Source organism: Macrosteles quadrilineatus, unplaced genomic scaffold (genome assembly GCF_028750875.1).
Source record: "Macrosteles quadrilineatus isolate MER2022 unplaced genomic scaffold, UCM_ALF_1.0 Scaffold_8__2_contigs__length_117827958, whole genome shotgun sequence".
Classification (NCBI taxonomy): Eukaryota; Metazoa; Arthropoda; class Insecta; order Hemiptera; family Cicadellidae; genus Macrosteles; species Macrosteles quadrilineatus.
Genome location: NW_026542601.1, coordinates 64,947,272 through 64,972,596, shown reverse-complemented (window position 1 = coordinate 64,972,596; position 25,325 = coordinate 64,947,272). Strand labels below are relative to the sequence as shown.

At 33.8% G+C, this 25,325-nt stretch overlaps 1 protein-coding gene across 1 annotated transcript in view; it reads right to left on the bottom strand.

Moving 5' to 3' along the window:
• LOC128999721 (long-chain fatty acid transport protein 4-like) overlaps window positions 1-24,234 on the bottom strand; it is a 32,102-nt gene extending 7,868 nt beyond the window's left edge. The window contains exons 1-5 of the mRNA XM_054426370.1: window positions 24,104-24,234; window positions 9,059-9,372; window positions 7,301-7,451; window positions 6,253-6,490; window positions 2,175-2,412 (exon numbers count right to left, since the gene is read on the bottom strand). Of these exons, the coding sequence (XP_054282345.1) occupies window positions 2,175-2,412; window positions 6,253-6,490; window positions 7,301-7,451; window positions 9,059-9,372; window positions 24,104-24,136 (974 nt within the window). The 5' untranslated portion in view covers window positions 24,137-24,234. The remainder of the gene's footprint in view (window positions 1-2,174; window positions 2,413-6,252; window positions 6,491-7,300; window positions 7,452-9,058; window positions 9,373-24,103) is intronic.
• Window positions 24,235-25,325: the final 1,091 nt, after the last annotated feature.

Here is a 25,325-nt window from a genome sequence, read left to right as displayed (position 1 = left end):
CTTTATTTATGATGATGTAACAAATAATGTAAGTGTGAGGTTATTATACTAAGGAGGTTAGGAGGCAGGGAATGAATGATACATGTTGCATGGTGGAAACATATTATTTTTATTTTCTTCTTGCTTGCAGTCCTGAAGCCGGTCCACAGGCCCTAAACTTGTGATATGTAAATTTATTTCTTAATGGTCTTTTTATATTAAGTTCCATTCAAATTTGTTGTAATTTAGCTACCGGTACCTATTTAGTTATTTAAACAGTTATTAAAATGGGAATGAATGTCTTGATAAAAAAAATATTTTCTTCTTTCTTGCAGTTGAGCCAATTCCAAGTAAAAATTATGAAATAGGCAAGTAAAGCAGCTCACTGGTATTTCCAGCAGTTATTCTAATACATATGATTGAAAATAAATATTTTTTCACCTAAAATTCATATGTAAGTATGAATAGGCCTAATACCACATCAACAAAAATTTGTATTACACAAATGTGATAAATTTTAATTATTGTTAATCCACTCAATTGACAATTATGAATAGAAAAATACCGTATTGCTTCGAATCGAGTTGCATCGAATCGAATCGAAAATCTTTTGAATCGAATCGTTGCTTCGAATCGAAAATTTTTTGCTGCTTCGCACACCCCTAGATAACATCCCCAAACATATTAAAATAAATAAACCGTATCAGCAATCTGGCACATACTTTTTCCCATTTGCTTGTCAACAACTTTTATCATGGGTAAGTCATGGGAACTATGATATTTTATAGGGAAAATACCAAAAGTCGCAATTTAGCTTTTGAGCGATAATTTTTACAGCAATAGAGCGGGGGTTGCACTATTTTTTTTTTAGAATTATAAAGACCATAACAGACAAATTTTAATCATTACCAGTTTTTATCCCATTCTATTGGGAAAATAACTTAAGTTTCAATGACTTTTGAACAGTAATTTTTACATTAAGGGGAATTGTACCATTTTGTTCAGAAGGACTAGGCCTAACTAGGACTAGGACTACCCATACTAACTACTATCAAAATCATTCGGGCCATTTTAGAGAAAATTAGATTTTTCCATTATTTTAAGGGGATAAAACCCCCATAAAAATCACCATTAAAAATCAATTTTCAACACACAAGGCCGGCCAACGACCAAACCAGAATGCTGGGTTTGATATTATGTAAATCTAAATGCTTCTTCTGTGTTTGTGTGTGAGGTAATTTTGACAACGGCAAGTGCAAGAAGATTATGTTTGAAAATTGATGAGTAAAGGATTTGAGAATAGGGTTTTAACCCTGAAACTAGTCATCCAGGACAAATATAGGATTGATTGACAACAGGTTAAAAATAGTAACATAGTATTTGTGTGTTTAGAAAACAATAAAATCTTGAATATTTTAAAATTTAGTGGAACATATTAAATATAAAAAAAACAAGCTTCATAGGAATGTATGCAAGTTTTAGTATGACTCAGTAATTAACTGTTATAAGTTCGTTATCATTCCACAGTTCACGAGTTTTCATAATTGGCTGACAATGATTACAATTCAAGAAGAGAAACCAGTTTATATCCAACACTTTATTAAAGGTCACCACTTCCTAACCAGCACAACAACAGTGCAAAACTGAAAAATTGGAAAGTAGAATTTAGCGAATAAAGAATAATGCATAAGAAAACTATTGTGATAAAAAAGTTTACTAGATACAATACTATTGAGTTAGTTAGCTTAGTTAGCAAATGAGTGGTTATATTAATGTTTGTTTTAAAAAAATACACCATACTGTAGTTGACATTACAGTTGACATTTAAGAGGACACAGGTTTTAAAGACTACAAAATAATGCTACAAGATTGCGCTTATGTTTAAATCCAAAATTCAATTTAGACACAATGGAATACTGGTTTTCGGTGTAAGACAAAACAAAAAATGAAAGATTGATTTTCCTGCAACATCCAAAAGTGAAATTAAACTCAGTGCTTTTATGTCCATATACAAAAAATATATATATATAATTTGAGCGAATAGTGTTTTTGGTCTCGGGTACATCAAAAGGAAAAATTAAATTGGTCCCGCATCTAGATTTTTGTGTGCCACCTACAGTAATAGCTTATTCCCTATTGGGAATTTTGCTTATAGAACACCAACGCATATAAATGGTGTGGTACACTCAACCTACCTGCAGTGCGTAATGTTTGCTGCCTTAGGTAGACCTGTGGTGCCTGAAGTGTAGATGTACAACAGTTTATCATTGAAGCCCACTTTGCTACTAGGGGTGGGTGTTGTGGAAGGGGTTGACTTCAGTACATCCTCTAGTTGAGTCTCTTCGCCCTCCTGAACAGTAGACACCGGCCGTGTTGACGGGCTCCAGTTGTAGCGACGCACATTGCCTATAGAAGAGGCCACCTCCTGAACAGCTGCAACATAAATGTTACGTTTGAGATTAGAAAAGTTATGGTTCTTCTCAAGAGCTCTGTTTTGATTGTTCAGAGCTTTGGTTGTTTGACTAATAAATCAATCAATCTTTGATAATTATTTAATAAAATTCTATGCATAAACTTAGCCATAACTATAAATATTATTAAAAAAAGAACTTTGCAGCAGTCGCAGGACGATGACGATATCTTAACAACCTGACATAAAGACAATAATGATGTTTACATAGCTGTAGGAGTTGATCTTAATTTTGACGCGATGGTGGGAGACAATGAAAATGTCCACATAACCGTAAGAGATGAACATGATTTTGTTTGTTGCAAACACGGGAGACGATGATAACGTTACCTCAAAAATACTGTATGTAAGGACATAAAGAGAGGAGATGGTGTAGTATAACCAATCCATTCAGCAAATTTCGTTAAACTATGAACAAATGGTATTGATATTAAGAATCGGTAATTGATTTTTCAGGTGCATCAGTATCGATATCAAATCTATCAGTTTTGGCATTGACACATCAGTAAAAACCGATGGTCATGCAATTTATATCAATAGTGTATACAAACAAACAATATTTTTTTTAGTACGGTACTTAAATTTTTTAAACAACAGACTTTTTTAAATGGTACTTTTCCTTCTTTAAAGTGAGATAGCAACAAGTAACAATGACCAAGATAAATAAAATGTACATAATGTTTTAATACTGATTCATACCATTGACTATACACTCATACTCAATTAAAATGGAAATACAAATTTTAAATAATTATTGGGGCAGTTTGTACATGCATAATTCATATTTTTTAGCGAATTTCCCTATAGGGAAGTATTTAGTGAATTTCCCTATAGGGAATTTAGCGAATTTCCCTATAGGGAAGTAGCTATTACCGTAGGTCTCATGGTAAGACCTGGGCGCGGGACCGATTTGCTTTTTCATTTTGATGTCCCCAGAGGCCAAAAACACTAATCGTTCAAATTCATATATATATATATTTATATATGTGTCCGTTAGCGCGATAACTCGAGCAAAAATGATCCGATTTCGATGAAATTTGGTATAAACGTGTAAACCTACGTTTATTCAAACGAGTTCGCGAACCAGCATGATCGGACTATGGGAACGGGGGTTTACGGGGGGTATTATGGGGTAAAAATAGGGTTTTCCCATTTTTGACCCTAAAAATAAAAAAGTTTGCAATTTCTTTTTAAACCGTTTTGTAGAGCTTAAAAAAATAAATAATTTAGTATATTGAAGCGCTGTTGTATGCCTAACGGTCACGGAGAAAATTAAAAAATAGTGTAATTTAAAATTCCCATGTTATTCTTATGGAGAAAATGAACATTGTTGTAGTTTACTTGTTTATGGATATATATTGATAAAATTTGGCAAATTTATTTATTTCATCCTATACTATTGACATATAGTCAAAAAACACTTTTTACCTTTCTCGTAGCAGCAAACCTAAGCACTCGTTAAATCTAATGTTATTTAAATAGGGGATAAAAATATGTCTTATTTATGGAAATATTTGAGCAAAAATGTAATAAGACGAGTTGAAATTCGCTTAGTCTGCAGGTTTGCTGCGGCGGGGGTATTATTTTCTTGGAATTATATTTTGCATTTCTATTTTTTGTCAAAATAAATAATGTTTTAGTATGTGTTTATTACGAGTACTGGTAATAAGAAAAACATTTAGTAGCACTTCAAACACATTCAATGCAGTGGTTGTATACAAGAAACAAAATAATCACACAGTTAATGAGTTTTTGAGTGCTATGTACAATTCTCATTTTTATTTCAAATTGGCCTACAGATTTAATAATTAATTACAGCTTTTGGAGGAATATTGACCTAAAGATAAAATAATTATTTACAGCCTATGGAGGAATTATCATGAAACAATAAAGTTTAAAAAATCTATTTAGATTGAAAGTTGTAATAGAATGTATGTAAAAAAATACTAAGCTGACATGTAGAAAGTAGTTAATCAAACAACTCAGCACAGAACATATTTACAGAGTTGATTGTGAAAACAAAGGTGGTAAATAATTTCTATTAGTCATCACAGTGATTAGCTAAACAGTGACTGGAAAGTTCTGAGAAACATGTTGTCTGGCATTACTCAGCATAACTGTACAAGACGTATCTCTCAGCAACTACAGACCAGCACAGTCCAGGCTAGCATGTATGAGTAATCATTGCAACTAAACTGAGTCTAGGGAACAATTCATCAATTTTTAACTGTAACTATTTACTGGTAATGTGTCTTGTATTACCACAGTAAATATTAAAATAATCAGCAACCATTTTAAAACTATTTGAAATTGCAAAATATAGATGAAATTGCCAGTCTTAAAAAATCTTAAAAAAAAATAGTAGTGTGAAAAACAATATTTATTGTGGTATGGTCAGTTAAAACTAATTTCAAGAAGAAAACATTTACATACCATGATCAAAGTGATGCCAAGTAATATTTAAGCAATGTTTTACCATGCAACTACAGTATATAATAGGCAAGCGAAAATATAGAATGACTAGCATAAGAGCGAAACGAATAATTGATGTTGGGCAATGTGGCTAAGTCATGTAGCATAATTATTCTGGACTGTTTATTTATGCAGTTGGAAAAATAAATTTATTAGTGTTGTAGTTACGAGACACTTGCGTACGGCTTTATAAGCTGTAAAATAACTAGGTATATGAACATACAAGTATTCTCTTAACAAAGATGCAATATGTATAGAATTAAAAGTATTTTCCATTTAATAGATTTTAGTAAACATTAATTGTGTTTTTAAATCACACAGCCTTAATTTTCATTACAATATTAACTCTTCATCGGTGACACCATAGAGTTTTCCCATTTGTTTTTATATAAAAATATGTGTTATTGCTGGCCGGCAGTTTTAGGAGTAACAGTATCTCACTTGCATCTTTCTAGGAACCGATTGAATATTATTTTGCTCTTACACCTCCCCCCCCCCCCCAAAACCCCATACTAATCAGTTGAAGCCTGAATAGTAAGGTAGCAAGGAGCCTGGCTCTATGAGTCGCAGATCGAGCGGCAGATTTCAGATAGTGTGGTTTTTTTGTGCTATGTATTTTAATAAATATATGTAAAGTAAAATATTTATAATATTACTTAAAAATATGTTAAAACTTTACAAATAGCCTATGTAAAGTTTTTAAAGATTTCATAGACAATTTTATTGATTGTACATGGTTTAATTAGGTATATATGAATAAAAAACATTGTCTAATGTTTCAATACCCAGAAAAATCTCTGTCTGTCACCAATCTTGTTTTAAAATCAAAGACACCCATGAAGGGTTAATTTTAACTACTTTCGTAGTTGCCATATAAGATATCAGACATATTTATTTCATGCTGTACTTGTTTCGAACCAATGACAGTTCATCATCAGGAGCATTTATTAATTTAACTAAAAATCACTTTGCACAATGCTTGTTAGATATTTATACACACGACGTAATGTATTGCAATGTGATTTTAATTTATAATAAATGCTGCTGAAGGTGAACTGTCATTGATTTGAAACATGTACAGCATGAAATAAATACATCTGATATCTTATATGGCAACTACGTAAGTAACTATTCATATTATAATTATTAATATTGTCGGTAGCTGTCAGGTTATCATGCGCCATGGCACATAGTTCCCGTTGCCCAGCTAATTTTGAATTGATGTCATCATTTCGTTACAGTCTTGGTTAGCTCAGGTTCAGGTATAAAAGGATGCAATTAAAAAGAGGCTTTACTGTAAACTTAGCAACAAACATAAAAAAGTCAATTACCTTCACTGAACACGGAGGAGTAGATGAAACACTTGCAGTTGGCCACATTGATGCTATGTGAGAGCGATGACTGGCGTAGGTTGGTGTTGATTAAAGCTGTCACAACTCCTATCTTGGACAGACCCAGCCAGAAACACACAAACTCCGGCCGATTGTCCATCATGAGGGCCACTGCGTCACCATTCACGAGTCCTTGCGACTTGAACACATTGGCTACTTTGTTGCTGAACTCCTCCACCTGACGTACATTAAATTAATTAAATAAAAGTATGATTAAGCCAAATAAACAGGTAGGGTAACTATACTAGGAGCAGCGAGAGTCTGAAGTTGGCGGAAGCCAATACCAATTAAAATATAATACTAATTAACTACTAATTAAATAACCACTAATTAAAATATACTAAACAATATTTTCAAATCAGCTGGTTAGATTTGGCAACACCGCACAGTCTTCATTGGCTCCTTCAAAGTCACGTGGTAAATAGGCTCCACCCTCAACTGCAGACTCTCGTGGACCGTACTGTAGTAAAAAAAATATATTTTTCTTACAGTCACCTGACAAAGTGGGCTTCATTGCACTGATTATAGTACAAGAATTTGTTAATTGATGAATCGTCTTCTTACTTTTGCTGCATTCTTTTTTTTTGCCCCACTTCAGTATTTTAACCAAACAACACAAAACACTGTGATTTTATTAGGCACGTAATACGTACGTACACTTGGAAATAGGTTGGCAACATTTTAAGATACTACGATTTCGATCAGCTGGTCCAGCATTTCCCATTTTGTTTAACGCTTGGATTTAACCTTACCTAAACACGTGTGTTATAGTGTTTGAAAGACTAATTTTTTTATATGCTTTATAGTAACTATAGGAAAAATACAATGTGTAACAAGAGTGCAAAGTGCCACTTTGCAACCATTATAAAAACGAGTTTGTAAAGGCTGTGTTGAGGGCAATAGGCCTAAAGCAAATTATATTAAAATTACAAAAGGAATCAAAATTAATAGGCTATAAATGAGGTGGTTTAGGCTTAATCTAATTTACCTCTAAAAATGTCCATTCGGTGTCTTCAAATATGAAACAGATATCGTTTGGTCTCTTCTCAACATGTTTGGCAAAAATGTCACCAATGTTCATATCTTTGGTTTTTAAAACTCGTACACTCCATAGGAACCTTATATACCTTTGCAGGGCTCTGAAAGACAAAAGTTCAGTTAGGTTCTTGAGAGGCATAAAACAAGACCTTAGATAATAGTAAGCTGTAGTTGGATAACAGATTCATGTAGAAGTAAATGGAAGGTAGATTTACATTATGACTTTCTTCTATATGATGTAACCAAACATCTAATTAAGTAGGCCTATTTAAATACTAATTTATTTAGGCTACCTATTTATCCCGAAGGTCTTGTAGGATGTTGAAATTATTCTATGCGCATTTCGCCGCTCAGTGTGGCATCTTCATGTGCATTAGCATGATTAATTCAACAACCCTTAAAATAAATTAACCGACAAATATAGGAAATTTTATAATTTTGGAACGTCTGGAATTTGTATTAATTATGAATGGATGTCTAAAGTTAATGCCAATGAACTTGAAAGCAGGTCACTGTTGGGTAAACAAAGATAAGTTATCAGATGAGGAGTTGTAGTGCAAAACACACGATAGCCTATTGATAAAAGGGTTCTCAATATTATCTTTTAAAGTACTAGACCAGAACAATATTTTTATCACAACTTAGAAGAATACCGGTAGGTAAAAAATAAAAACCTAATCCTAGATCAAATTAATTTAGGTACGGTAGGTAAGTAAGCATGCAAGTAGGCTAAGCAATACAATATAAAGAATAATTAGATTTCTGCCAAACATTAAAAAATTGTTCTCATAATTTAAGTTAGATATTTAATTAGGGTCTACAATATAGACGAATAAAGTTAGGCATAGAGGAAGTTAGATGCTAAGGACACCCTTAGTCTAAATGAGTTTGCAAACCACCAGCATGATCCAATGATAAAATTAAGGGTTTGGCGATAACTGAGGTAGGCTATACTTTTTTACACTACACCAAATTTTCAAACATTAAATATTTTTATCCCACACTGTTTGTTTCATCTTTAAATAGCAAAGAATTTGAAAAGCTACATTTTTGTCTCAAATCGGTGGCCAAAAACATTGAAGAGTATAATGGGCTTGATTTATCTTGTTATTTTGTGGGTTTTCATTGTTTTACTACCAATAGCAATTGTCTACAGCGCTTCCATATCTGTTGGCACAAACAACCGAATGAGTAATATTGATTATTCAATTGTTTAATTCAATATTTCGTTTGGTTAGTTAGGTTAGGTTAACCTTACCTAACTAACCGAAACGATATATCGATCGATATTTTCATTCGGTTGTTTGTGCCAACAGATATGGAAGTGTACCCACAATTGTCATCGATAAAAAAACTTGTTTTTATTTTAACGGACATTCCATTTTGTTTTATATGTTTAGAAACATTATCCATATCAATATAATATAATTTGTGAAGTGCACAAAGTGGGGATTCAAAAAATACTAAAGATACAAATTTTATTTTGTTGTGGAATTAAAAATTGCACTATAAGTTAACTTGGGCCTACTTCTTAACTTATCCTTAACCTAAAATTTAAACCAATGTTGTTATAATTGACTTAAAGAAATTTTAGCAGAACCTTGAGACATACTTTTCTAATTTCGTCTAGGAATTCACATGGAATTGCTTAAGAACTTTCACCGCGGTCTATACATTAGGCTTATGTAAAAAGGAATTGTGTACTTACGTCAAATCCCTTGGTAGGGTTTTGTAAATTATTTTCAACCATTTTATTCCTCCACCAGCAGCCAAAATGGCTACAATGGCGACAATTATCAACTCGAAGGCAATCATCCAACCAAAGAAATACCATATAGTAAAAGTTAATACTGTCAGGAGAAGAACCACTGCGACTATTTTGAAAACAACTATGAAGAAGTGACGTAGACGTGGACGCACGGGTAGAGCGTGAGCAGATGACACAGGAATGTCAACACAGCTGTTTGGTTTCTCTGTTTCACAGCCTTCTTGATCGTGGATGCCTTTCTCGATATCACAGCTCTGAAACAAGATTTCATATATTATGAAATTGTATTCATGTTTATTATTATTGATATATTATATCTAATAGAAAATCAATCATAGTTCAAAGAGTTTCTTGGTATAATATTTTATCTTTACATAACAAAGATGTATATTTTTAGAATCAACACTAACACTAACTTAGTATACGGTATTCTGTCAATCTGTTGATCAACAACTGGGGACTGGCCCACTGGCCCCTGGTATGATAACGTGGTTATTTATCAAACCGTTGACTGCGCTAGCATCCAAAATTCTGTCCTAGAAAACCTTGCACGTCTAAGTCGGTAATAAAGTATGTTTGGACACAGATAATAGACAATATTAATTAATGGTATATAGCCTGTGGTTTAAACAAATATTATAAATTTTATTATAATATTTACTTGGAGTTAGCGAAGACTGTGAATAGTTAAAGCCAAGTGTTAAAGTAGCCTAACTATGATGGGTAAATGTTAGTCTACTTCAATATTCTTTTTATTACTGTAACGTATTACATCGTACAACGAGTTTATTTGATTAGTAGGATAAACACCAATAGGCCTACGCAATTTTGTAATAAAATCATCACGAACCGTACACTTTTCTTTAAAGTTATACGCGACAATAAAATAACCAACAAAATGCTGTGGTGATTATACAGTTTTGGTAAAATTGTGAACTTGCGAGTTTGCTCTTGCCTCTAGATGAAAACGAGCGATGGAAATACATATTACATACAGTACCGTTTTCATAATTCCCAATTTAAGAGTTATTTTTTTTAATTAACTCTAGAACGAATTTAATTTCCATGCAAGTCAGCTCCAACTCGCAACCTCTAGCAATCAGTATCTAATGATGAAAAATAGTTTGCTTGCCAATAAAAATATGTTATGTCTGTTTTCTAAACGCCTCGAATGTCAGTTATTGTATATCCTCATTACTCAATTAAATGAGAAAACATCTTCACTTGGTTTTTTTCCAGCTCCATACTAACATCTCAATAATCCATCGATTTTATTTCTCAACTGCATAACCTTCAATAAATATACTAACACAATTATTTATATCTGATGAAGGAATAAATCAATGGATGGTTATTGTTTCAATTGCTATACAGTAATTAATTTGTAGGTCATGTCCTCACATAACAATAATTTACAAAATTAAAAGCGGTGTCGATAACAATATCGCGACTCGTCAAGTGAACGCCTTCAACTAAAGACGATGAGCTACCGCTACGCAGAAGTGTACGCTTTACACGTTTAAAATATGCAGGCGCTGCAAAAGCTACACGGGTGTATCGTGCGTGCTTGGCGGTACATATGGCAACTATAACCACACAGTTGTGTTGAAATCCACTAGATGTCGGGTAATATGAAATTTACCTTCAAACCCTTGAGTGGACATATAAAAACGTTATATTTGTGACACAATCCGTGTAAATACTTTAAGTTTGGTAAAAAAAACTGATAAATATAGATATTTACAATAGTTAATTAAGTTTTCAATTAATTTCATAACTTATTCGCGTTTCTTTCTTCGGATATAAGAAAGATGTCTCGCAAGGTCCTTTGATATTACATTTGGCCAGACTAGGCATTCCTGTTTTGCTCTTCCAGTCCAACCAAATGCGTTAATCGAAATATTGTGTACATCGCATGGGAATCGTGTGATGTACAATTTTTAAAGGCCTTTTGTTATCAGGAGGTCAACAAAAAACTAACAACTTATTTTGAAAATGAGTCACAATAAATTTACAGGACAACTTGATCATACCATCTACTAAACATTAATGTGATAGGCTACACTTGTCAACTCTTTGTATTGGTTATCCATTAGTGAATTTCCCATATAGGGAATGAGCTACAGCTGCAGTATTACCGAAGCAGAAGGTCTCATGGTAAGACCTGTCCTCGGGACCGAATTTATTTTTCGTTTTGAGGTCACCAGTGGCCAAATTCATCATCCGTTCAAATTCATATATGTATCCGTTAGCGAAACTCTTATTCTACACACAAATTGTTCTACAAAAATTACAAAAAGAACGTAAAATTATAAGAAACATTTTAGATCCAAAATTTGAATTACAGAATGATGCCACCCCAATGGCAGCAAACTTGGAGACTAAGTGAATTCCATTTACGTAGTTGGATCTTTCACAAAAATATTCCCCCAAAATAGTCAGATTTATTTCCACTTTAATTAACTCTAATTATAATGAGTACTTAGATTTGCTGCTATACAGGGAAGGTAAGAGAGTGTGATTTTAAATATTGATAGATTAGTATGAAATAAACAAATTATCAAATTAAATCTTACAATTTTCATAAACAAGGAACTAAAACAATTTATTTATTCACCATAAGAATAACATGGCAATTAAAAGTTTCAACTTTGGGAATATATTTCGTAACAGTTTAGCCACCATAACAACACTTCTTGGTATTACATTAGTTATTTTCTTTCAAATTGAATATTATTAAATTTAAATACATTCGTTCTAACAACACTAACTAAAAGTGATATTACGGTATCTGAAATTAAGGTATGTTGTTGAAAATAAGGTAATTGAATTGGGTAGTTTAAATTCAGGTATTTGATATTAAGGTAGTTGAAATTAGGGTAGTTGAAATTAAGGACACAGCTATTGCTTCCCACCAACACAACAATTTTATGGAAATTTGGCCAGAACATCACCAATACGAGCTTGATAGATTTAAATTTCAGAGACAAAAAGAATCTCCATTAAATAGCATTAGATTTTAGAAGTGCTTATGTTTACTGCTACGGGAAAATAAAAAGTGTTTTTGACCAAACCTTAAAGAATTAAAAAAATAAATTTGCCAAATCTGACCCACATACGAGTTTACTCATATCCATAAACACAAGGAAACTACAACTTTTTCTTGTCCTCCTTAACAATAACGTGGTCATTAAAATGTATTTTTTTCTCCTTTACCAAATTAATAAATTGTAGTACAACACTTCAATACACAATATTCTTTGGTTTTGAGCTTTGAATGATGGCTTAAATGAAAATTGGGTATTTGAGTTTGTTAAGAGGAAGAAATTAAAAATCTTGTTGAAAATTTCAAAACCCAAATAATAGCCCGTTCCCAGGACCCGATCTTGCTGTTGGACTCATTCAACTTTTCAAAAATTTAATAAAAACCGAACAAAAATATCTCGAGCTATCCCGTTTACGGACACACACACACCCATCTCTCTGTTTGTTGTAAAGCCTATAAACATAAGTGCGTGAAGCCCACACTTATGTCATCCACAAGGAATAGCCTATTATCGCAAGTAAGCGACATGTTGATAAGAAGAAACCTAAACCGGTTTCTTGAGAAATCATATGTTCATGTCGTATACTAATGTTAGCCTAATTGAATTGAAATGTTCTTGCATCATGCGTTTTTCTAATGTCTAAAACAAGTGTAAGCGACATGTGAAGACAGCGTGTCCCATGCGCATGCTCACCATGCTCGGCTGCGGTCCGTGTCTGGCGAGAAAGCATGACATGCATTAAACAACAAACAACAATCAACATGATAATGCTTATGTCGCAGGCTTTCCTGATGTAGCTGCTTGCTCACTCATAAATGAACATGAACACGATGATGTTATCAGTGTAGGGTTGATTTATTTGAATCCCAAATTCGCTATTGATATTAAAAATTGTCTAAGAAGACAGAAAGAGTAAAACAAGAAACAAGTTAGAGAAAAGTCAAATTAGTTCAACGCATGGGCGTAACAACGTGGATTTCAGTAAATATTATTTATAACCTAATATAAGTTTTTATAATATCCCAAATAGCCTAAGGTCCGAAGTGGGCAAGAGTTACGTCAATATCTTTGAACTAATTGTAATTCTCGGGCGTAGTATCAGTATTGAAGAAAGCTCAGTAGAGTCATCTTGTTTTATATTTCTAACTATAATAAAAATTAAATCCATTTTACAAGGCGTCGAGCCTTCCTATATCGGTGGCGTGGATTGGAGATTAGTTCAAGGCGAATGAATACACTCTACAGTGGTTATATTTTACGGGTTGGAAAAAGTTCTATGTAAAACTCAAACTCAGTTCAGAATAAATAGCAATCTAAAAAGAAGACCCCGCTATTTAATTACAAGTTACAAATTTTAAATACAAATTAAAAATTAATTATTTAATTTTTTATCTAAAGTTGAAACATATCAAAACAATAAACCACGGATTACAGCTTTAGTCAATGTGACAGATGTATTTATCTATACCCACACACCTTACTTTTAGCGTTGTAATAGACAATCGAACTTTACAAGTGCAATAAGATGAATATTGTTATTTTGACATATCCTCTCTAAGAGCCCGTGTCGAATCAGAGCCCAATAAAGTTTTACAATCTGTTGCCATTCGACCTTGAGGTTTGAATTAAAATTCTAGTGGCAAGAATTAACACCGGAGATCCTTAACACTTCTCGACCTTGACTGGGTAAGGTCCTTTCAGAGGAAGGGGCATTCCTGTAGTGTCTCGAATCGAAATCAAATTAGGAAAACGAGACACACAATACCTACAAATGTGATCGGAGTCATTAATCATATTTACCTTTACATATATTGGTCGAATAATAAAAGTTGATGTAAGACCGGAAGTAACAATACTGGTCGAAAACCAGCTGTAAACAAATTAGGGTGTTCCTGGATAATAAGGCTGTTGATATTATTGATCACAATCGAAGATTATGGCCATCAAGTTATTTACCTTTTAGGAATTATAAATGTATTAAGCAATGATGGTGATTCAGAATCGTAATTTATCTTTATCTAGGACGAATTACATAACTATACAGTTGATGGACTAATATAATACTCGTAAACGTATATTCATTCATCTATGGTTATACACTCCTCATAACTACCTTATCCAAATACCACGTGATTAACTGAATACGAGCATAGAGCATGTTATAACTTTACTACTAATAATAACTATACTATTGTCCGCACTAGTGAGTGCTACGACGATCCGCAGTACTATCCTGATAATTAGACAAATTTGTTAGTTACAAGGCAAAAATGTGGTTCGGATTCCACTATAAACTGTAGGTCCCTTGCCATTGTATGGGCTAAATTAACAGCTGTGTCTAAGGAACATGTCGGCCTTATTCACTAACAAGACTACAAGATCGCGCCACCTATCACACTCATCTCCATTCATACTAGGCTTAAAATAGCTGCATTCGTATGGTCACCATTTCGTTGTCAAGTATAAAATATACTTGACTATTTATGCGTTAAATGCTCTATGAATAATTGAACTTAATGTTCATACATACTAATCAAATTTATCAATAATCATTATATCAATATGTGCATTATAGACTGGCAAAAGAGCATATAATATAGTTCCTCAAGCGTCTTTTAATTTATGTTTGGCATTAGGAATACACCAGGAAACAGTGTACACACTTTTATTATTCAACATTGCTAAAAACTTCCAATAAATAGGTCTTCAGAAATTTTGAAACGTAATCATTTAGATGCTCATTTCGAAAGCTTTTAAAATTGAATAATTTTTGACTAAATGTTCGTATCATATTGAGTCACATGAGATTATTGCCTTAGAGATTCTAAAGATAGAGTTTCCAGTACATGTTCTTCTATCACGAAGTTTTCATTAAGTTAAATAAGAAATATTGTAGCATTAGATGAATATCATGTTTAGCGTTTGACTTCATTACAAAAATGCCACTGGTGTAGATACGAGAAAAAAAATCTTTTTCAATATCTTTGCTGTTTCATTATGATGTTACATTTTGAAATTATAGAAAATAAATATGTTAGTAGGCCTGTGTAGGTAACATTTTACTGAGTTGTATCCTCTGTCTTGCTTCTACCATAGACTAACCAACACACACACTAAACCCGTAGTTGTACGGTTACGTCATTCGCCCTGGTGCACAGCTAGATAACCACAATCGCTGCCCGTATAATTGCAACACTGAATAGTGTTATTACTTGTGTTGCAAACCGGAGTGGAATTATTCGGAATTGAATCCTGGTGAATTGTTGACTTTATGGTTTGTTCAAGGAAACTATTCTCTCTTCAGTTAGTGTAGCTACGATAAAAAGCAGAAACCCACTAGTCCGACGCTCTCCGATCCGACAAGTCTCCGACGCCTTCCGACAAAATTACTTTGCAAGGCTCTAAAAATGGACTTACCCACTAGTCCGACGCTTTCCACTCCAAATCAGTTCCGATCCGACCCTTCCGACGACATTGCTCTTTGGGGATTGTCGGACGTCGGGTCCGATTCTGTAAGTAGTGGTTGTTTTATCAAGTTAACAGTTATTACAGCCAAACAAAACTAACAGGTTGTAAACCGTAAAATTTAACCTAAAAACGAAAGAAAACGATTTAGCAAACACAGACGCACCCAAACGTGACCCGACATTCGGATTTTATACTTTAACGTCATTGGATACGTGTCATCCAATAGGATGCGATGTCTACTTGCAGAGGTCAATGACATGCTCAGTACACTCATTGACTATGGATGTTTGTGCAGTTTTATTGACTGTATAATATATTGCAAAGCACATAAAGCGACCAACAGTCAATATTGACACTGCTTGTCTTCGCAAAGGATAAAATACACTCCCAGACTCCCATGAGATATTTTAGGCATGACAACTAAAAGACAACTAAAACACCTGTGATGTTATAAAATATATATTTTGCTCTTCTTACCTAACTTTTAAACTGTAAGTAAGATAAATAGTTACAGTCTATACCTAACTATTGCTTGTCATCCAAAACTATAATCAAAATAATACATATTAGACAGTAACATTGAACCAAGACGAAAGAGCAGAACGGTATTCAAGGACGGTATTTTATGTTTCGACTTGTCCACAGGTAGATGTGGAACAGAGTTGAGAGTTTAGTGTTTGACGCAGGAGCGAGGAGCAGGATGTCAATCTAGAACATCCTCATATGCTGGGGCGCTCACACTACGCCGTGGAGAGAATGTGACAACAATCAATCCATCTTAATTACAACCCGTTGTAAAGGGGCTAATTTAGCTTCTAGCTCACCGTGTACATAGTAGAGGGGTAGACAGTTAACCTACCTTTATATAAAAGCGCAGTAATTTTGTAGAATTGTTTAATACAAAACATTTAACCCTTGTGGATTTTAATGAGTTACGGTATTACGTCTGTAATGCGCTGTAACTCATGAACAAATGTCCGAGTTTTTTACACAGTGCAACGCCTACAAACAACTACGTGTATAATTAATTAACTTATTTTCACGTTTAAATTAGCCTTCTACTTTTTTCTTCTAAAAAACGTGTGAATAAGGAAATCGAACTTCAACGACCAATCGTAATATGGTATGCATATAGATGAACTTGTCTGCTAGTCAACCGTGCCTTGGCCTCGACAACTATTATGACTGCACACACGCACGCCTATACACAAACACTCACACACTGTCTGTTCAAAGGACAACTATCGCCTCCGTACGTGAAGAAAAACGTCCAATTTAAAATTCAAATAGTTCTGCGTGTTTATTCAGTAAATATTGTGATTTCGTTGAAGATCTGGGATGTGTGAAGGTTGGAATACAATTTCTTATTCATCATGATCGGGCTTTCCCATATTAAATACGTGGCCAGGTTCTGGGTAACGTTTGCGTCTGTTTCGTTGAAGTATTGTATCCGGAAAACGTGAGGACGTAAAAAAACTAAGATCTTGATTACTTGTTCAATGTGGTAATTTTGAAGTTACCAAGTTGTATCTGCCTTGAGCAATACATTTTTATTATTTACGATCTCATCCAGGCGTACAATGCCAACACAAAAGGGCGGGTAATTAAAGACGAAGATTAATGAAAAATGTCAATGTCTCTTAACTTCCAAATTCCATGACAATGTAGTAGGTGATGAATCCAGGGATGTCGCACGAAAAAAAATATAGGGGGGGAGACATTTACATATCACGGATTTCCCGACTATACTACTCAGATTTGCCGGCTATATTACTCGAATTTTCCGACTATATTACTCATATTTCCCAATTACTTAATATTAAGTTTTAACATAAGAAGAATATTTTACCTGCATCTTCATAGCTGACATACACAGATAACAAGAAATGAAGGTTTGTCACACACATTGTTGAGTTGACTGTCACTACAGTGTACCGTACTGATCAATAATACATTAAGTTTACAACATCTTCAAATCAGTTTGTTTATAAACACTCAGTAGATACGGCTCTCCACACATAGCTGTTAAGAAATACATTTCTCTAAAAGCCTTGAATTACTGTGTACTACGGATACTTTGCGTAACGTATACTGTAATTACTCAACATATGAAATGTCCATTACTTTTTTCTAGGAGACTGAAATTTGGTACACTGATTCTTTAGGCATTAAATAGGAAAACTAAGTAGGCCTAATTTTATTCTTATCTGACTTTCTGACTCCACCCCAGTGGCTCTAGGGTTCGTATTTAAAAAGGAATTGACCGACAAGTCAATTGGTCGACAAACCAGTTGACCGACAAGCCAGTTGACCAACAAACCAGTTGACCGAAACCAAGCTGTTTCTTTTCAATTTTGGATGCTTTCTCGGTTGACGTCAGAAAGAAACAATCCCATTTTCTTACGAAAGGTGAAACGTTTCCATTAACGTTCATTTTAAAGTGTTTTAATCGAATCCGTTATTTTTTTCTTCGTTCTATACGTGACGCGAACTGCACCAGTGTGGAAACTGAGCCACGTATCAATCACACGACATGTCAGTCACACGTCACACGAGCGAATCGTACCGAGGTAGCGATGTAACAGTGAGGAAACGGTTGTTGAACTCAGCGACGACAGTTGGCGGTGGAAAGGACAAATTATGCAACATATCGCGAGCCTAGGACTAGGCTAGATGCTGTGGCTGCGCTGTAGTAGAGCCTCGGGCAATCCACTACTTTCATCACAAAACATATCGCGAGGTTGTGAATCATAGAAGGAAGCGTTTATTGAGTTTCTTTGGGGTTAAACATTGTAATGCTTTATTCTTCCTTTACTTGATCTACACAATGACCTCCCGGAACAAATAAATGCTGGCAATCTTTTTACTGAAACTTAAAGACTGTCCACTAAGTTTTTTCAATTCTCAAAATTATTTGAAATTAGTTTAGCATGATTCATTATGTATTGGCATGTAATATGGTTGGAAGTGAAAAATAAACGTTTTGTTTTGTTTTGCGAATACAAATATTTTATTTCATATTTTCGCTGCCATAAAGAACACACCTTGCGTGGTGACTTCAGATCAATAGTTGACTTTTTATGTTTCTACCATAAACTTTTAAATTCTATCCATAAACAAAGGCTCATGCTGAGTAATTAGTGTTTTATTATATCGGATGGGATTATGATGCTCATAGATCTACATAGAAAGAGTACCTACCGATAAAATTATTTCTGTGCCAAACGTAGTTAGTATTTACAATATAAACAGACCTTATTAATAAGGAGGAAGATCAGATGCAAATACAAGACTGAGCTAAACCAGTGAGACTGATGTTTATCCCATAGGGTGGCGATTTGAACAATCAATTGCACAAAAAGAACAATGAGTGATTTATAATTTATGTTAAATATTCGACATTCAAATGCATCACATGCATTTGGTTAGTTGGTTAGCTTAATCTTCTACTCCAATGTCATGCTTGTACCGTACATGCAACATACATCCTTTCACTCCAAGTAAAATCAATTTCCATAGTCTGCTGTGGTTTGTTGTAATAGTCATTTCAACACTCACACAAAACGTATTGAGAACTACAACAGTAGTTAGTTGATTTATTTAAACCACAAAAACACAATATCTATGTGATGTAGAATGAATATGTTACTTAGAGTCAACCACTTGGAATTGGTACGGTGACAATGTAAATATTTTAATTTATAAATAGAAAACTTCATTTAAGCTTTAACCAATAAAAAACAATTTTACGATATTAAATTATAATTTTTACATGACTGATGATAACACTTTTGCCAAATCGATAGAAGTTTCTTTACAGGAAGGTGGGAGTCGCTCTTTTATGGCTATTTTAATTATACTTATTTATTTTAAAAATTAAATAGCTAAACAGAAAATTTAATGTAATTACCCTCACCACTAGATGGTTTTAGGCACGAATTTTCTCTATAAGTGCTACCTCCAGATATAATTTTAGCTAAATGACTGTAGTGAAGTATTCGTACAGGAAACTCAACAAGTTGTCACTTTAGCCAGATTGTTGTTTTATTGGTCCAATCAAGGACAGCTGGGTCCAGTTTCGATTCTTCGAAAAGTGCAAAAAATGAAGCCAACTGTCGCCACTCTGTTATCTAACCGAGTTGTATTCTTCAGAATGCATTTACGAACATCTCAGATATAGCTTATCCACGTGTATATGTTTAAACGTTTTACAAACACTCAGGTTTACCAAGATGGAACCTCCTAATGACTTCTACGTTGGATTGACGGGATGGGTTGTGTGATAAACTTTGATGGTGTGTCATTAGCTTACTCTGCAGATTCGTGGCCAAGGCTACACGATTGTGGGTTTGTGCACAAGGTCCCTGCTGCAGTACATCCTTCTGATGGCGGAAAATTGAAGAACTTAGGTGTTATAAAGGAAATAAACTAACAGACTTGCGATTTTAAAATCTGGTTTTCGTAATAGTTTCTTGAAAGGGCTACTGCAGAGTTAGTAAAGTTTTTGCAACAGATGAAAATGAAGAGTTTTAAAATGTTTAGTGCAGCAAATATTTTATAAGGTTATTGTCACGTTTACCATAAAATCAAACAAGATTTAGTTTATTATGAAGAGAGGTTCGCTATTGGTAAGCTATGATGTCAACTTTTACTGTACATTTATGTTTGGCTCTTCGATATTAAATGATATGTTTGTAGCCATGTTGAGTCAATAAAAATATTCCAGATCTTTTATGTGTAAATTACTGATCTGTTAGAGTTGTCAACGAATGAATGAATAAATAAATATCATAAAGACAAGTAAAATCGCCAAAGTAAAATATATTTTCATGTTCTTCTTTATGCTGTTGATGATTGAACAATTATTTCAACGACTCTTACTGGCAGAGAATCCATTGTTATCTGATCAAGAGGCCAAACTACTAACTAGCACAGCTTCCTACAGCGAAGAAATCAACAGGCAATGCAATTACAGTGAAACCTCTGAAAGAAACCATCATCCGGCATCCGAGGAAACCAGGCCGGTGTGGCGTGCGAAAATCCTTAGTAACGGTGAAGGGGTAATACGGTTCACTGCCAGTCGGTCAACAAGTAAGACCAATGACTTGGCACAATGCTCTGTGGTAGTCAATAACCTGCACAATGTGTAAAGAAACATGCGACATGCAAGTGACAGTGACAAACTCTCATAATCACAGACATGTTAGTTTTATCAGTATTTCATGTCTTTTAGTTGGGAGTAATTTTACAATTTTATGTAATTAGTTTCTAGACAAATTTTCCCATTGACACCCCAAAGGGGAGTGGGCCTATAGCCCTATAACTTGCTTGACAACTATTATAGTTAGTTATAGTTTTTGATATGTACAAAAATTAATAATTACTACCATAAGTTTTACCAAGACTTGTAGTCGATATTTTGCATTGTCAAATAACATTACTTGCGAGTAAAATGATGATGGCTTCTTCTCACTTGGACCCCTCCCAGAAACAGTTGTCTAGAAAGAGTGGATTCACTGTGAATGTGAATTTAGAATGATAAAAACTGGATTCAATGGCCACAGATTGGTTCAAAATTAGTAAAATCATTTGGAAACTTTCTTACGACATTAATATTCTCGGGAATTTCAAGTGATGCGCTGTATGACACCCAAACACCGTTGATAAAATCGCATTGTTTACATCCTTTTGCGTTAGGGGATTCCAGTGTCTAGTTTCCAAAAATAAAAATAAGTGAAATAAAACTTCAAGTGTTTACTTCAACTTTTGTGTTATTTTACATTAGAAATCAGTCCAGAAAGGTTTATGAATTTTACCTCAGATTAATTTACTATTCACATAAATATTTGTCTAATTGAATACCTCAAGCTCTGATGCCTCAGCATTCCGGTTACGCGTCATCGAGCGAAGTGATTTGAGCGAACCAATCATAACATTTTATAGGGTTTAGAAATGTAGGCTCACTAATGAACTGTCTGACATTATACCCTTCCATATGCTGTTTGGATTAGAACTGGCATGTTTGTTAGAGTTTAGCCTTGCAAATTGAAAAGAGAGGAAATTGACATCTCGTGTTGCGTTTGCGGACCACTGCCTTTTAAACCAACAACAATAAGTCATTGTTCAGCATTAAAGCATAGGTAAAACTCCCTTAATGTTGGTTATTCTATGATTAAAGTTAAACCCATAAGGATTAACCCAATAACCATCTCAATGATTGGGGCCTAAGAATTGAAATAGTCCAATGAATGTCTTAAAATTAAATTTTATAAATATGTTTTGAATCAATTTTTACAATGAATTGTGCTAAAATTAAGAGTGTGCAGTTATGTTTTCATACGCCTTTACTTTTTCCACAAAAATAAAACTATGATGTTATCAACAAATGAACTTAATGTCCTACACTGGACCTCATGAAAGGTATAAAAAGGAGTAACGCGGTACCTACGTTTTGTCCATGACATTTGCTGCAATGTATCGCTGAAACCGGTTGATGTACATCTAATGGGTATGTGATAGGTGCAATGTACTCATTATTGTTTTTGACCTGTTTGTTTTGCAAAGAATCACTTAACCGTGTTACACCAGCCAAAATTATTATAGTAGAGCCGTGTCGTACTCTACATAAATATTTATACAACTATATACAAAATAAAGATATATTTTTAGAAAATGAAAATACTGAGTGTTTGTTTTATCTTCAGTACTAAGACTAACGATAAAATGTATATTGTAATATTTACCCTAAAATAAAAGAGAGTAAAATTTATTCGAGATTAACTTAAACACACAGTAATACTTTAACACAGTAACGCAGGGATCACACTTAAAAATCAGATAAGTCTGCTTTTAGGATTTAAAGTTAATTAATTATAAGGAATAAATACTCCTCAACTAAGGGCACATGCTCACCACGTATTTTGTAATCAATTGTGTTATATTTGTTGATTAACACTAAGGCAACCTATTGTTTGAATTAGAGCATAATGTAGTGTATACTACTGTAGTTATTATTTTAACGAGTTAGGATACTAAATAAAGTATTCTTGATATTATTCTTACTTGAACTTAATTGATTACTTTAGTATGTACCTACCGGTATTTTAGCTATTGTTACAAATGTTGAAAATATTTTAATTAAAACAATTAAGTTATTACAAAAAGCATAATTACTATATACGGTACGATTTACTTGCTAATCGTTTAAACTAAACTGTAAAGACTAGCTAAATATTTTTGTGGAAACAAGTTCATGTTTACTCTATCGGTTATTTCAAAGAAACTTGTGCATACTGACGAACTAATATTTTATACATTAAATTGACAATTTCCGTACCAAATTCAAGTAAGCCGACAGTAACGCAACGACAGAAAAACATAAGAATTACAGTAAAATCTCAGACATAAAATCGTTGGATGTTTGCATGGTTTTTAAAATAAAACATAATGTATTTCTGAACTATTCTTCTATTTATTTTTTAATTACCCATCTCAAACAAACTATTACAAGCACCATAAAAGGAAATCGTAAACATTGCACGTGGAATTAAAAATCTACAATGATTTGTCTGTTGCATACAGAACATTATCAAGGTCTAATTTTACATCTAGAACTGAAAGAGACTTAAAGCTTATTACAAATTAGTACAGTTTTAAAAGTACAATTCAAGGCTTTGCCCTGGTTAGGAAAACTTGGATGGAAGAACTTAGATATAACATTACTAATGTATGTACCAGCCTTATGGATTGCCTTACTTTTGTAATTACAGTGTCATAGTGATGGTACAAATTAGAAATTTTGAATCTCAAAATCGAAATATGACAAATCGAATCCAGAATTTCAAAACCTAAACACGAAATGTTTTTCTTTCCTGTTTATTACTACAATAATTACAGATGATAACATATTTATTATGTAATCAAAACTGAAAAAGAATTGGATGCCTGACCCTGGCATAATAACATAAATTAATAGACTTTCAACTTTAAACATAAAAAATACATCAATTTTGATAAACAGCAAACACTTAAATAAATTAAACTCCTGACACTGACATAATTATATATCAATTCAAAGATTTATTTAAAAAAATTAAGTCGATATTTATGGTCAACAGTTGTTGTTGTTTCAGCTTTTAGTTTCAAATCTCAAAACTTGCCAATCGAATCTTTAAACCGAAACTTTTCCAATGTTTTGATGGTCTTTTTTCTGAGTTGACGCATCATTAGGTCTACTGTTTGTCTATTGTCCATTGCAGCAGTTTGTTGCATTTGTTTGCATTTTTTTCTGTACGAATCTCAAATTGTTACCTTAAATACCGAACACACCACTTAAACTCCATAAACGTCATCTCATCTTCCTCGGATGACCCACTGAGGTTAGCCTACTCACCTCTGCTTTCTCTCAACTCTGAACCCACACTTTCTCTGGACCACACCACTGTATGCTACACAACACTACTGAACTCACCAAAGTTTGAGGCACTTCCAGGCACGGACTCATGGTCGTCCACCGGGCGGCCTACAGCGTACGACTGCGGGTTGCGGGTAGACAAGGTCTCGGCACATGGAGTCACGGCGGACACACGACTATCGATACAGCGATGTAGCTCTCTATGCTACGCCGGGAGTCTGCGGCGCTACATGGAGGGGATTGTTTTGGTTGGAAAATCACCTCCGGAACGTCTTGGTGAAAAGGTTAAAACACGTACGGTTAAAATCGTGAATTGTATAACATGTCCTTCTTTATGTGGTTCATTTATGATAATGAATTTACTCTAACAGAAATATTATTGCGGACATTCTCTATGACGAATTAAAAAACAAACACTTTAAGTTTAGTATCCTCAGGTGAGAGAAAAAAACACAAAAATAATAAACAAAACATAGTTTTGTCTGGGATTGTGTACTATTCTTATAATGATAAATATTTTCTTCTCTGAGGACGGGGATAGTTCCAAGTCCCGAAACGTCTTGAAAACTTTTACTATTTGTGATGGGAAATGTCCGCAATAATTTGTTAGATAATGTGTAGCCCTTGACAAATTATATTTGCTAATTGCATTTTCTCAACAACAACCTTCATATTGTATTTTTACAGATTATAGATTTCCCATTTAAATTTGGACAGTTTTTAGTGTTTACGCGGTCAGTTTTAATCTTGGAAATTACAGCTTCAAAAATCTCAGGAACTAGTTGTTTTAAAGCTACGACTTTTGGTTTTAACTGAATATTATCAATATGGCACGAAAAAGCTTAGCTCTTTCAAAATACTAGGTGATAAGGTAAGTTTATATAAATATAAAATAACGCTAAGTTCATCCAAATCGAAACATGGATGTCAGGTAGGGCCTATTTAACGAGTTTGGACTTTGTCGGACTAGAGTGGATTTTAGGTGAAGGTTACATTGGAGCATACGTAGTTAAATCACGCAGTAGACTGAGTCGTTATCGTCTCCTCTTTCCTCGTTCAATAAGGAGGGATTTGTACTCTGACATAACTCGTGAGCTCTTTGACCCGGAAGGTATTTGGAAATACTATAATATGTTACTCTTATTCTTGATATGGACATATGATGATACAGCGTAATTAATTGTTGCTTATGACGAGGGCGGAGGTGAGTTTCACTTATAAACTGCAGATAGGTCTAAATCATAAAAGTTGGATATGTTAGCATTAAATAAAATAAATA